This window comes from Myxocyprinus asiaticus, chromosome 42 (assembly GCF_019703515.2).
Source record: "Myxocyprinus asiaticus isolate MX2 ecotype Aquarium Trade chromosome 42, UBuf_Myxa_2, whole genome shotgun sequence".
Classification (NCBI taxonomy): Eukaryota; Metazoa; Chordata; class Actinopteri; order Cypriniformes; family Catostomidae; genus Myxocyprinus; species Myxocyprinus asiaticus.
In genome coordinates, this window is record NC_059385.1 from 20,083,727 (window position 1) to 20,098,502 (window position 14,776).

At 37.5% G+C, this 14,776-nt stretch overlaps 1 protein-coding gene across 4 annotated transcripts in view; it reads right to left on the reverse strand.

The window, feature by feature from the left end:
- The window catches only part of LOC127433010 (protocadherin gamma-C5-like), a 51,608-nt gene extending 44,650 nt beyond the window's left edge, over nucleotides 1-6,958 (reverse strand). For 2 of the 4 annotated variants that reach the window (XM_051684612.1, XM_051684609.1), the window contains exon 1: nucleotides 4,450-6,958. In XM_051684612.1, coding sequence (XP_051540572.1) covers nucleotides 4,450-6,825 — 2,376 coding nt within the window. In that variant the 5' untranslated portion in view covers nucleotides 6,826-6,958. Of the gene's footprint in view, nucleotides 1-1,278; nucleotides 4,369-4,449 lie in introns of those variants that run through there. The other 2 variants (XM_051684603.1, XM_051684610.1) reach the window with 2 other exon arrangements.
- Between the last annotated feature and the right edge of the window lie 7,818 nt (nucleotides 6,959-14,776).

Consider the following 14,776-nt stretch of genomic DNA (forward strand, 5'->3'; position numbering starts at 1 on the left):
CACCCCACATTGTCTCATAAGTTTACATATAATTTCTGAAGGGCAGTACACAAACACACACATACACACACACACACACACACACACACACATATATATATATATATATACACATATATATATATATATATATATATATATATATATATATATATATATATATATATATATACACACACACACAGAAACTACAATACGGATATTATTTTGTCTTGTGGGATATAAGTAAATAACAATGTACACAAATTATCCTGTTCAAAAGTTTGCATCCCTTTACATCCCATTAATTTGCTGCTTTCTTGAGCATCAATGAATGTTTGCACCTTTTGTAATAGATGTCTTTGAATACCTCAGTTGCCCTTAGTGTCAAAAGCTGGATCTTAAATCATATAGCCACTGTTGGGAAGAAGCAAATGTGCAGAAGATGCTGGGACAGAAACTGCAGTACCTGGAAGATTTTTTTTAAGAACAGTGGGCCGCTTCACTGTTCTGGACAAAGTAGGGACTCATGCACAATTACCTGTATTACAAAAGACAAACAGTTGTAGATCATCACGAAAGCAACACATCACATTAAGAACCAAGGGGATGTACATTTTTTTAACAGGATAATTTGTGTAAATTTAGTTATTATTTTTGTCTTGTGGAATAAGACACAAAATGTGGAATAAGACACAAAATATCAAACTTGTTTTCAACTTTTTTTTTTTTTTTTTTGTATTACATACAGTAGATACAATTAAAGGAACAATTTACTCAAAAATACAATTTATGTTATTATTTACTCATCCTGAAATTAAATACGGTTAGTATGTTGAAAACATCAAATCCCATTGGTTCTCATTGTGTCTCATGACCAAATGTTCTTTCACAAGAGCCAATGAGGTTTGATGTTGTCAACAAAGCTGCCATATTTTCTTTCAGTAGTTTAATTTATGATTTGATTTAATTTGATTAGAGAGTGAACACATTGCTAGCTTTGCCTTTTACTGTGATTGAGCTTTACTGTTTAATAGAGCTCGCTCTGGGTGTGTGGGTGGAACCTGGTTCATTTTGCACAAGCACGGTGATGTGTTTGAGAGACTGAAAAAGTGGTCAAATTTATCTTGAAAAAAAACCTAGAAAATAGACATTTTTCAAATGAAAGAATTTAAGGTTTCTCTACAAAAAATAAAAAAAAAACAAAAAAAAAACAACAATGACTACCAAAAGTGCAAATAGTGAATGAGCTTAAAGTAAACTCCTGCTGCGCCAACAAGTGCTTATAAAGAGTCTCACCTCTAAAGTTAGGACATCATTCTCCTGCTCCGTCTTTTCTCTCTGAACTGTCCCCAAGCGACTCTGGCTCACCAGTGTGTTCTGACTATAGGGCCTGACAAACTTGATGTCACTCATCCTTGAGTCAGTAGTCCCACACATTTCATAATTATACACATGCTGCAATGTGCCGTCCGCATAAACTGGTGGGTAATATGGAATTACAGGTAGATTTGCAGCAGATTTGTAAAATAACTTATTCTGCCTCCATCTGTAGATTTTCACAGAAATTATTGCAATAATTGAGATGATGAAAAGCAAGGATACTACTGCAAGAGCCAAGACTAAATAAAAAGTCAGGTTGTTGTTGTATTCTTTGTCATGTGTAAAGTCTGTGAATTCGGACAGCACTTCAGGAAAGCTGTCAGCAACGGCCACGTTAATGGTGACTACAGCTGAACGAGACGGCTGTCCGTTATCTTCCACAACAACAGTCAGTTTTTGTTTCACAGCATCTTTATCAGTCACCTGTCGCACGGTTCTTATTTCTCCATTCTGTAACCCAACTTCAAACAACGCTCTGTCTGTGGCTTTTTGTAGTTTATAGGAGAGCCAGGCATTCTGTCCAGAGTCCACATCAACAGCCACCACTTTAGTGACAAGATATCCAACATCTGCCGCACGAGGCACAATCTCAGCCACCACAGAACCACCAGTCTGTACTGGATACAGAACCTGAGGAGCATTGTCATTCTGATCTTGAATGATGATGTCCAGAGTCACATTGGTGCATAAAGGAGGTGAGCCCCCATCTTGAGCTTTTACCTGTATTTTGAATGATTTCAGCTGTTCATAATCAAATGATTTTTCTGTAGAGATCACGCCAGTCTCTGAATTTATAGAAATGTAAGATGCTAGGGGTGCCCCATTCAAATCTCCATCAATAAGAATATATGAAACCTTGGCATTGGTTCCCCAGTCCATGTCCTCTGCTTTAACTGATAGAATAGTTGTAAATGGTGGGTTATTCTCAGCTATAAAGGCCTGATATGATTCCTGCTCAAATTGAGGTGCGTAATCGTTCACATCAGATATCTTAAGGTTCAAAATCTCTTTACTGGAAAGAGGTGGGTTGCCTGCATCTACAGCAGTTATAGTGATATTATACTCCGCTGTCTGTTCCCTGTCTAATCCTGAGTCTGTCACCAGGTTGTAATAATTGGTTAAAGATGAAACAATTTTAAATGGAGAGTTAAGACCAATAGAACAAGCAATCTTACTGTTTTCACCAGAGTCCAGATCTTGAACGTTTATCATTGCTATAACGGTTCCAGGTGCTGCATCCTCAGATACTGCACTGGAAAAAGACATTACTGTAATTTTTGGTTTGTTATCGTTTACATCAATGACGTCGATAATTATCTCACTTGAGTCAGTCAATCCGCCATGATCTTTAGCTTTGACTTTTATTTTGAACTGCTTGTTTTTTTCATAATCAATATCACCCATGACTGTAACCTCACCAGAGTCCGCATCGATTGTGAACAATGCTTTTACAGTAGCGGTCGCGTGTTCAAAATAGTACTGTATACTGTGACTTGACTCGTCAGCATCGGTCGCACTAACTGTTGTCACGATTGTGCCTTTGGCTGCATTTTCAGCAACTGATGTTTTGTACGACGACTGGCTAAATACAGGTGCATTGTCATTGGCATCAAGTACAACGATATTAATCTGCACAGTTGCAGATCTTTGTGGTTTTCCACCATCGAAAGCCGTTAGAATCAAATTATGATGTTGTTTCTTTTCTCTGTCTAAGGGAGAATGAAGAACCATCTCGACATTTTTGCTACCATCCTCACCATTCTGAACATTCAGTTTAAAATGATCGGTAGGATGAAGAGTATATTTCTGGAGCGTGTTCAATCCCACGTCCGGGTCTATTGCGCTCTCTAATGGAAAACGCGCCCCAAGTACCGCTAATTCGCTGATCTCCTGTTCGATTTTAGATTTCGGAAAGACGGGGCTGTTATCATTGATGTCTTGTATGTCAGCTGTAACTCGATAAAGCTCCATCGGGTTTTCCAAAATTACATCAAAACTTACACTACAGGCCGATATCTCTCCACATAGTTCTTCTCTGTCTATTTTATTCTTAATAACCAGATGTCCGTTCTCCTTGTCCAGACCAATGTACTCACTGCTGTCCGCGGTGAACACACGCGCTTTTCCTGAAATCAGTCTCTTCGGGTCAAGCCCGAGATCCGAAGCAATATTTCCAACATCCGAACCCACTGCCATTTCCTCGGGTATAGAATAACGAATTTGTCCAGTCACATCAGTGGCAAATAAAGCCAGCGCACATACTGTGTAGAACAGCCAACCATGTAAACAGCCTTTTCTTCGCGACTCCATGTTTGATCAACAAAGACCGAGAAGAAGCATTTAAAGCAAAAATATGCTGATTTTAGAGAATCTTTCAAATAAAATGCATCTTATTGTGGGGAGAGAAAAAAAAAAAAACTTGCAGATGAAACTGAAAAGTGATTTGGCGGTATGTTGGTGTAGCATCCAATGTTAGACGTTGATGTGGTCTGAATTAAGCATTGCTTTGGGTTTTGTTAAAGGGAGGGATAAAAATACTCGAGTGAGCATGGCTACACAGGTTAAACAGCGGCACTTAGAGTCCAAATACAGCACTGCAGAATTCTTATTCAAAATGCAGTGTCAATGATTGAAATATTTAAAAGAATCTAAACATCCCACACATAAAGTTATGCAGTCCCATACAGAAATCTAATATATGGCAATATATACAAAACATATATCTGAAATATAAGTTTTCACTGGTATAAAGTCACATACGTGTACATATTTGCAGCATATATTTCAAAATACTACAAAAATGGCAGTTTTCACATGAGTAATAGGCCTAAATATTTTCCCAAATATTAGTGGAATTTAAATATGAAGGTCTTCGTACAGTATATGCTCAAATATGAGAGCTATAGGTGTGTGTGTGTGTGTGTGTGTGTGTGTGTGTGTGTGTGTGTGTGTGTGTGTGTGTGCATAGAGTGAGAGAGTGGGGGTTGCTACACAAGTCTGAGAACCTCAAAAATAATTACTGATACTTTTAAAACATTGAACAAGGTCTCACCTCCAAATTTAAGTTATTATCCTCCTGTTCCTCACCTCTAAAGTTAGGACATCATTCTCCTGCTCCGTCTTTTCTCTCTGAACTGTCCCCAAGCGACTCTGGCTCACCAGTGTGTTCTGACTATAGGGCCTGACAAACTTCATGTCACTCATCCTTGAATCAGTAGTCCTACACATTTCATAATTATACACATGCTGCAACGTGCCGTCCGCATAAACTGGTGGGTAATATGGAATTACTGGTAGATTTGCCCCAGATTTATAAAATATCTTGCTCTGCCTCCATCTGTAGATTTTCACCGAAATGATTGCAATAATTGAGATGATGAAAAGCAATGATACTACTGCAAGAGCCAAGACTAAATAAAAAGTCAGATTGTTGTTGTATTCTTTGTCATGTGTAAAGTCCGTGAACTCTGACAGTACTTCAGGAAAGCTGTCAGCAACGGCCACGTTAATGGTGACTACAGCTGAACGAGACGGCTGTCCGTTATCTTCCACAACAACAGTCAGTTTTTGTTTCACAGCATCTTTATCAGTCACTTGTCGCACAGTTCTTATTTCTCCATTCTGTAACCCAACTTCAAACAACGCTCTGTCTGTGGCTTTTTGTAGTTTATAGGAGAGCCAGGCATTCTGTCCAGAGTCCACATCAACAGCCACCACTTTAGTGACAAGATATCCAACATCTGCAGTATGAGGCACAATCTCAGCCACCACAGAACCACCAGTCTGTACTGGATACAGAACCTGAGGAGCATTGTCATTCTGATCTTGAATAATAATTTTCACTGTCACATTACTACTGAGTTGAGGAGCGCCTCCATCTTGCGCTTTTACTAGGAAGTGGAAATCTTTCAGTTGCTCAAAATCAAAAGAGCGCATAGCTGTAATCACTCCACTGTCAGGGTGAACTGAGACATATGATGAGACAGAGACCCCATTAACAGTGCTGTCTTCCAAAATATATGAAACACGAGCATTCTGATTCCAATCAGCATCTTTGGCTTTAACAGTAAATATAGAGAGACCAGGTGTGTTATTCTCAACCATAGAGGCCTCATAGTTAGTTTTCTCAAAGACGGGAGCATTGTCATTCACATCTGATATCTGTACAAGGACAGAAGCACTGCTGGAGAGCGCGGGCACTCCCTCATCAGTGCATATTACACTGATATTGTACTCCGCTTCTCTCTCCCTGTCCAATTCCTGTTCTGTTTGCAAGCTAAAGAAACTGCTAGACGGAGATGTAATAGCAAAAGGAATATTGTCAGTTATGTAGCACAGAACCTGACCACTCACACCTGAGTCAAGATCATCAACATTTAGCATTGCGACAACAGTTCCAGACTTAGAGCCCTCGGATATAGAATGGGAACTGGACAGAATATTAATACTAGGCGAATTATCATTAATATCCAACACATCGATAATTACTTTGCATGCATTAGAGAGTCCTCCTTGATCTTTTGCCTGTATGTTAAGTTCATAATGGCTCACTTTTTCATAATCAACTTGACCATTTAATGTTAGTTCTCCACTTTTTTCATTCATAAGAAACATGTCGGCTACATTGCTGTCCATTGTGTCAGATATGTAGTACGTAACAACACTGTTGGACCCTTCATCTGCATCAGACGCGCTCACAGCCGTTAATATTGTACCTTTTTCGGCGTTTTCCACTATGGTTGCTTTGTATACTTTTTGCGTAAAAACGGGAGCATTATCATTATTGTCTAAGACAGTAATGTGTATCTGTACTGTGCCCGAGAGCACTGGATCGCCTCCATCAAACGCTTCTACCAACAAAGTAAACGAACTTTGCGTTTCTCTATCTAGTGTACTTTGTAGCACCATCTCGATGTTCTTGGTGCCATCTGCCTGACTGTGCAATTCAAGCCGGAATTTATCAGTTGGTTTAAGCGAGTAGCTTTGAAGAGCATTTTGTCCTACGTCCGGATCGAAAGCTCTCCCGAGCATAAAGCTGGCACCTGCCACGGCCGATTCGCTGATCTCAAATCGAAAGTCCTTTTTCTGGAAAGTGGGAGCATTGTCATTTATATCCGTTATTTCAACAGTTATTGTGTACAATTCCATCGGATTTTCCAAAATCATTTGAAGATGCAAAGCGCATGGAGTTGTTTTTGCACAAAGAGACTCACGATCCATTTTCTCTCCGATCAGAAGAAAGCCTGTGTTTCTATTCAGTTTGATGTATTCCGTGCTGTCTCTGGTAAATATGCGTGCTTTTCCAGACTTCAAGCGTTGTAGATCCAACCCCAAATCCTGCGCAATATTTCCCACCATCGATTCTTTTGCCATTTCTTCTGGGATGGTGTAGCTGACTTGTCCTCGCGCAGTACGAACCAGAATTAAAAACAGCACTGAGTACCATATCCTTGCATCAGACATTTTCTCAATTTCACGGATGAATCAATGAAACAATAGCCCTTTCAACTCGTAACAAACTATATCCTGTAAATGTATAAAATTCCACACATATTAACGTAAGTTATTTCCGAACACGACGACAAGTTTCGCAAAGAAATACTGTGCAAGAAATAATTTATGTTGCGGTTGCGTTACTGCTTTTTCTCTGATACTATGGGATGTTGGAGGGTGGGTCTGTGAAATACACATTTTCAGCCTTTCATCGATGAACAGCGGCCCTCTGAGTGTAAATTAGGAACTACATATCAAAGTTATAGCGCTATCCATAAAAGACATATTGGCAACGAACTGCATTATTTTCTATGGCTTCTGTAGCCTATATTACACTGCAAATAAAAGCAGTTTTTAACATATTATGAAATATTTTACAGTCCTTGTTCCAATACATTTTGCAGTTTAAATAAAACACATCTGAAGGAAATGTTGGGAGTGCCATGGAAAAGAGAACTTAAAGAAAAAATAATAATGAGATTTTGGGCACATTACAATACCTCAGCTAAGACCGGGGCTGGTTGGCACACTTTTCATTCTTTGTAAAAATATATTTGGTGGAATGAACGTTAGCATACCTCAATCACGCGCTAATGAATGCCTAAGTTCTTTGGTAAAAAAACAAAACAGTCATTGTCACCAAATATTTACTGACTTTAGTTAATTAATGTTTTAATTTATGTAGAGCATTTGTGCCAACCAACCCATATTGGAGATGATTGGCCCATGTTGTGGGGTTGGTTTGTACAGTGTTAAAACACTAGTTTTAAGCAAGACGAAACACAAAGAAAACTAAACAAATTTATATTTTAAACCAGAACAATAAAACTCAAAACGTTTCTGTTATACAGTATAATTAATTTGAGTAATTATTATGTAATTAATAAGACTAAGTTATTATGATTATGATTAACATTTGATTAATTTATGGTTTGGAATTAATATGAAAATATGTTACTTGTATAAACCTTGCATAAAAAAATAAAACATTTTAATTACATAAATGATAGGAACTATTGTAACATTTACTTGGCCTGAACTGTTTGTATGTGTAATAATAATAATAATAATAATAATAATAATAATAATAATAACTGTTATTCTAATACATTAATTTGTATAATGTGTGTGTGTGGGGGGGGGGGGGTTAAATGGTTTACGAGGACTTTTTTTTTAGGTTACAAACTGGTAATTACAAGGATATTATGATATAAATGTGGTTTATGAGGTTTATACATTTCTAGTGTCCCCATAATTTAAATCGCTTAAAAAAATATACTAAATTATGTTTTATAGAAAATGTAAAAATGCAGAAAGTTTTTGTGAGGGTTAGGTTTAGGGGTAGGGTTAGGATTAGGTAATATAATCTATAGTTTGTACAGTATAAAAATTATTAAGTCTATGGTGAGTCCTCATAATGATAGCTGCACCAACATGTGTGTGTGTGTGTGTGTGTGTGTGTGTGGGCAGGTTTAAGTGGTTTACGAGGACTTTTTTTAGGTTACAAACTGGTAATTACAAGGATATTATGCTATAAATGTGGTTAATGAGGACATTTCTAGTGTCCCCATAATTTAAAATGCTTAAAAAAAAAACATACTAAATGATGTTTTATTGAAAATGTAAAAATGCAGAAAGTTTTTTGTGAGGTTTAGGCATAGGGTTAGGGTTAGGGGATAGAATCTATTAAAAATAAAAAATAAAATATCTCTCAGGAGAATGAGAAGCGCCATGCATATTTTCAGTTTCATTTAGGCCTAAAGAAATGAAGGAATATAAATTTGCACGTCGACAAGTATGGAAGTGAAAAAGTAAGATTTTGTGTTACTTTGCGTCATCGGAAATGATAGTTCTTGAATTTCATAGAGTAATTTTCACCGAGTATAATACAAACATACTTATGTATGTGTAATGTGTAAACTCTGCTCTTACCGATGCTGTCGAATATTCCCCTTCCGAACCGTTATTTTCCTTTGTTGCGCGCTGCAAAGTGTCAGTGAAACTTGAGTCCACCACTAAAACATTCTGACCACCGAGTGTAGAAAACTTGCAGTCACTCTTCCTCGAGTCAGTCGTCATGCACACTTCATAATTATACCCGTGTGGAAGAGTTCCAGTAGCTCCTGTGTCTGCGTAATGCGGCGAATAGTACGGAATAACCGGAAGATTAGACTGATATAAGAAGCGAGATTGTCTCCATCTGTAGAGCTTAACTGATATTATGACAACCACACAAGTAATGAAAAGAAAAGAGACAGCAGCCAAGGCAAGAACTAAATAAAAAGTCAGGTTGTTGTTGTATTCTTTGTCATGCGTAAAGTCCGTGAACTCTGACAGTACTTCAGGAAAGCTGTCAGCAACGGCCACGTTAATGGTGACTACAGCTGAACGAGACGGCTGTCCGTTATCTTCCACAACAACAGTCAGTTTTTGTTTCACGGCATCTTTATCAGTCACCTGTCGCACGGTTCTTATTTCTCCATTCTGTAACCCAACTTCAAACAACGCTCTGTCTGTGGCTTTTTGTAGTTTATAGGAGAGCCAGGCATTCTGTCCAGAGTCCACATCAACAGCCACCACTTTAGTGACAAGATATCCAACATCTACCGCACGAGGCACAATCTCAGCCACCACAGAACCACCAGTCTGTACTGGATACAGAACCTGAGGAGCATTGTCATTCTGATCTTGAATAATAATGGTGATTGTCACTTCAGAGCTCAAGGGCGGGGACCCCCCATCTCGAGCTGTCACGTTAAAGGCAAATGATTTCAGCTGTTCAAAATCAAATGATTTAACGGCGTGAATGGCGCCAGTATCTGAATTTACTGACACCAGGGAACTTAGCCGTGCTCCACGCATGTAATCATCCTTTAGGAAATAGGATAGTTGTGCGTTGTGTCCCCAGTCTGCGTCGTTTGCTTTAACGGTCAGTATGGCCTGTCCAGGAGAATTATTTTCGGTAACAAATGTTTGATATTCCTCCAAATCGAAAACGGGCGGGTTGTCATTCACGTCTGAAATTTTAAAAGTGACCGTTTTGTCTGCGTGGCGTGCCGGACTTCCTTGGTCTGATACTAAGACCGTTATGTTGTATTCAGCAAGACTTTCTTGATCAAGCATATCATCGGTTATTAAACTGTAATAATCCGTGAGAGATGACTCGATTTTAAATGGTATGTTTTGGTTTATTGAGCACTGAACAACGCCATTTTTACCCGAATCTGTGTCCTCTACGTTAATGACAGCTACAGTTGTTCCTACTGGGGAATTTGCAGGAAGGATGTTTGAAAAGGACATGAGTTGTATGGTTGGGGAGTTGTCATTTACATCAATAACATCTATGACAATTTTGCAAGTATCCGAGAGGCCTCCTTTGTCCCTCGCGTTAATGTTTAATTGATAACTATTTTGAGATTCATAATCTAAATTTACAAGAAGTCTTATCTCTCATGTATCTGGATTTATCTCAAAAAGAACCCTTGCTTCTTTGTTTGCAAGAGCGACGGAGTATGAAACGTGGCCATTTACACCTTCGTCAGCATCAGCAGCGCTAACTGTTCCTATGACAGTGCCATCAGGAGAATCTTCCCCGACTACAGTTTTGAAAATCGACTGTTTACACACCGGTGCATTATCATTAGCATCCAGTACCTTAACATGAATTGTTACAGTGCCCGATTTATGAGGTGATCCACCATCAGTTGCAACGAGAACCATTTTGATCTCATCGCGTTCCTCCCGATCCAGCTCTCGCTGTAAAACCATCTCAATGTATTTGTTGCCATCGGTCTGACTATGCACCTCCAATTTAAAGCTATCGGATGGATGTAGTTTATAGCTCTGTATACCGTTTAGGTCTACATCTGAATCTATAGCGCTATCCAATGGAAAGCGAGCTCCTAAGACTGCATATTCAGTTATGTTTAAATTAACATGTTCTTTTGGAATTAATGGCGCATTGTCGTTTATATCTTGCACCTCAACTGTGACCCGATGCAGCTGGATGGGGTTTTCAACGATAAGATCAAAACTGAAGCTGCAAGGCGTTGTTTGTTTACAGAGCTCCTCGCGATCTATCCTTTCTTTTACTACTAGTGTGCCTTTGTCCCTGCTCAGGTCTACATACTGTCGGCCGCCCTTTGTTACAACGCGAGCTTTTCCTTATTTCTATCCCCAGGTCTTTGGCGATGTTGCACACAAATGATCCCCGTGGCATTTCCTCCGGGATGGAATATTGCGCATTGCAATAGACGACGTCCATTCCATAAAATGAGAGAATGAAAAACACGATCTGCCATTTTAAACGTGTGGTGATAACCATCCATGGGATGTGTGAACAGCTGGATGGGCATAAAAAAGCCATATTGTGTCTTCAAAAGAAGTTAAGAGTCATGAAAATTGCGAATCCAAAATAACAGTTATGTTCTTTCTGTTCAAATGAAAACGTTGCATATTCCCAACCTAGAAACGCGTCAATAAGGGACAGAGTGCTGAGCAACAGCTATTAGTCAACAGCGGCACTCAGAGTTCAGATGTTGCAAATACAAGACCAGTGGTCTTGATGCGGTATTTACATATAGCCTAAAAATACTTTATAATATATTAAATACCAATAAAATAACAATATAATAATAATTATGCATGTGAAACTAAATTATGTATGCAACCATCTTTAATATAAACAAGTAGCAATAGGCAAATTAAATGCTGACAATGAAAACATGCGATTTACGTGAGCCACACGTGTCTGCTTTATTGCAATAGGGGGAAACCGTAGACCATTTCAGCACCATTGGAATGAACAGCGCCCGGAGAAATCGACTCACAACTCAGACTAAAACATCAATCAATACTCAATAGATATACACAGTGCTATCATTTTAAATGACGACAACAGGGAAGGCTCTAATGATAATTATACATCGTGTTAATATATTTAATAAAGACAACCATCAAGCCATTAAAGCGGCAAGGAAAACAATTTGACGCTAAACAGATTCAATCAAATTAATCATACATACAGGCATGATGCAGTCAATGTCATAGTAAAGAAATTAAGCAATCAATGCAACAATGCCTACAAATAATCCATAATGTTTGAATGTACTGAATGTTCTTTCTTTCTTTCTTTCTTTCTTTCTCTTTCTTTCCTCACAGAATGTCTAGATATCAAAACTCAAAAAGGCCAAGAGAAAAAAAAAAGAGGAAATGAAAGCAATGAAAGGAAAGACAAACTGGGAGTTCTGTCTATTACATTTTTTCATTTTTATGTCAAACACACCTGGGTGAATAATAATGTGACAAACTATTCCAACAGTTTTTAATTGAGGCCATGAGTTTTCAGATATTTCAGTATTTCAAACACTCTTGATTGGCTCAACTTTTCTCCTCAATAAAATGTATTTTGACACCTTTGTTTGCGAATGCAAAATTATAATGCCAGGTGGGGAGAATTTTGTTTCTTTCATCTGAAAATCAATGTGACTGGTGTTACAACAAGGTGTGGTTTCTTTTAACCAAGTCACTTAGTTTCATAATTGGGTGTTTCTTCAACTTTGGGCAATTGCATGTCCCATGGGAGTGATCTAAAAAGATTTATATTTATTTATTTATTGAAAAAAGTCTTAAAACTTTTTTTATACGGTGCCTTCGTTTGTTTTTGGTACTATTCATATACCTTTCTTTACTGTAGCTTTTTTGTATTGTTTTAGACTTGTCCCAGATTCTTTCTTTTTTCAATAACTATGAAAATGTATTATAAAAATACAAACAGTGCATGTCTAAAACTACTGTTAAATGTTAATCTAAACAAAGTGGGATTGTGTTTTTTTTTTTTTTTTTAAAGTTAGTATACTTAACCAAGTAGACAAATGTGTCAGTGAAGCGCATGCTTGAGATGAAATATGAGACACGAAGAAAAATCAATGTAAAGATAACTTCCAATAATATTGTGTGGCAGTATGTTTTTTAGAATAAATTACATTTTAGCTATGAAATTTGCCTCTGCAAGACAAAGGAGTTGGCCATTTTATATTTTAAAAATTATTTTCATCACCGCTATTTTTATTAAACACAATAAAGGATTGGAGATGTGGTAGAAATGAAACTGTGGTTGGAATTTTTATTTATTTATTTATTTATTTATTTATTTTGTGACTTTCAGAAAAAAATAAACACATCTACTGTGATGCATATGCACAGTTGAACATAAACAAATTAACTATGAAAATATGAAAAAATGCTTTAACAAAACGTACTTTTTAGAAGTCCACAGTGCTTAAAGTGCCTAAAGTTGAAGATATAAGCAATTGCATTTGCTGAATTGATATATAAATAAAGACTCTTGTTCAGTTGTCTGGCATTTTAATTCTATTAAGCAAATACAGGCTTGTATTTGACAGTATGTTCTTAATTGTTAAGGATGAGCTTTAGTTTAGTGAGAAAAAAAAAAAATGTGTTTTGAGGTATAGGGTTAAAGAAGCCACAAAAGTACCATACTGAAAGCTTTTAAACAACAGTGAGCTATATTTAAATCCCATAAACTGAAATGTTTACATGTTATTGGCAGATGATTTCTGAGAGATCAGGACTTTGAGCAACATAATAAATGCTTTCACAAAACTAATTAATCAGGATAATGCACACTCAGACACTCACACAGACACTCTCAAAAGGACACAGAAACAAATGAACACCGGGAGCCAAAATATGCACATCTAGCACCTGAGCTACATATTGCTCTAAACAAGAGTTCAAACTAATAAGGCCAACTTGGTACAGTTTTGGTTTATTCATATAAACACACAAAATTGAGGTGTACTCATAATGATTCGCAACTCTCAGACTTTCTGAACTTTCCAAGAATCATGATTGCAATAATAAGTGTGCCAAGCCCAAATGATTTATGCAAAATAATAGACTTCTGGCTATTTCTTAGATGTGCTAATGTAATTGGGGAAAAAAAAACGCAACTTACAAACTTACAAAACTAAACTTACAAACTAATAAAAACTAAAATTATTGTCAGTATCTCAGTTTAGTTTATAAATTATTCAATATTTACCAGTGTGGGACAGTTGGGTCCTTCTCCAGTGATGCCACAACATATTTTTGTTGTATTTGTGTCACTGCACAAAGTATGAGAGGAAGGAATAGTGTTTCCATCGTAAGTTGTGATGAACATGCGAGCCTGTGGTTAGATATGTGTCATGATTGTAAGAGCTGCGGAGAGTTCCAGCTCCATCCACTTCTGCATAGTTGAGAGTGAAATTGGGAATGGCAACTGCTCCATCAAACAACAGTCTGGGTTTTCTCCTGTGACAGAACTTCATAGCCAGGAACAGAATAATGAAAGTAAAAAAAAATGTAGAAAGCGAAACAATTAAGTATGATGTTAATTGGGAGTTGCTCTCTTCGTACATCATATCCTTAAGATCTGGAACTTCAGCAAGGTTATCAGAAATAAGTAAATAAAGAACATAGGTTGAAGAGAGAGAGGGCTTCCCATTATCTTTCACTGAAAAGACAATGTTCTGTTTCATGCTGTCAGATTTAGAAATATCTCAATGTTATCCTGATCTCACCACTATGGAGACCAATGGTGAAAAGTCCCAGATCAGTAGACTTTACAATCAGTTGACAGCCATGCATTCTGTCCAGAATAATCATCCACAGCAATCACCTTGGAGACTAGAGAGCCTGAAAGAGATGTTTTAGTGACCATTTCAGTCATCAGAGACTTTCTGCCTGGAACAGGGTATAACATCTGTGGAGAGTTATCATTCTCATCTGTTATGAAGACTTTCAGAGTCAGGTTGCTGCTGAGGGGAGGAGAACCATTGTCTTTGGCTTTAACTTGGACTGGGAAGTTTCTGAACTGCTCATAGTCAAATGACCTTACAGCATGGATCACTCCTGT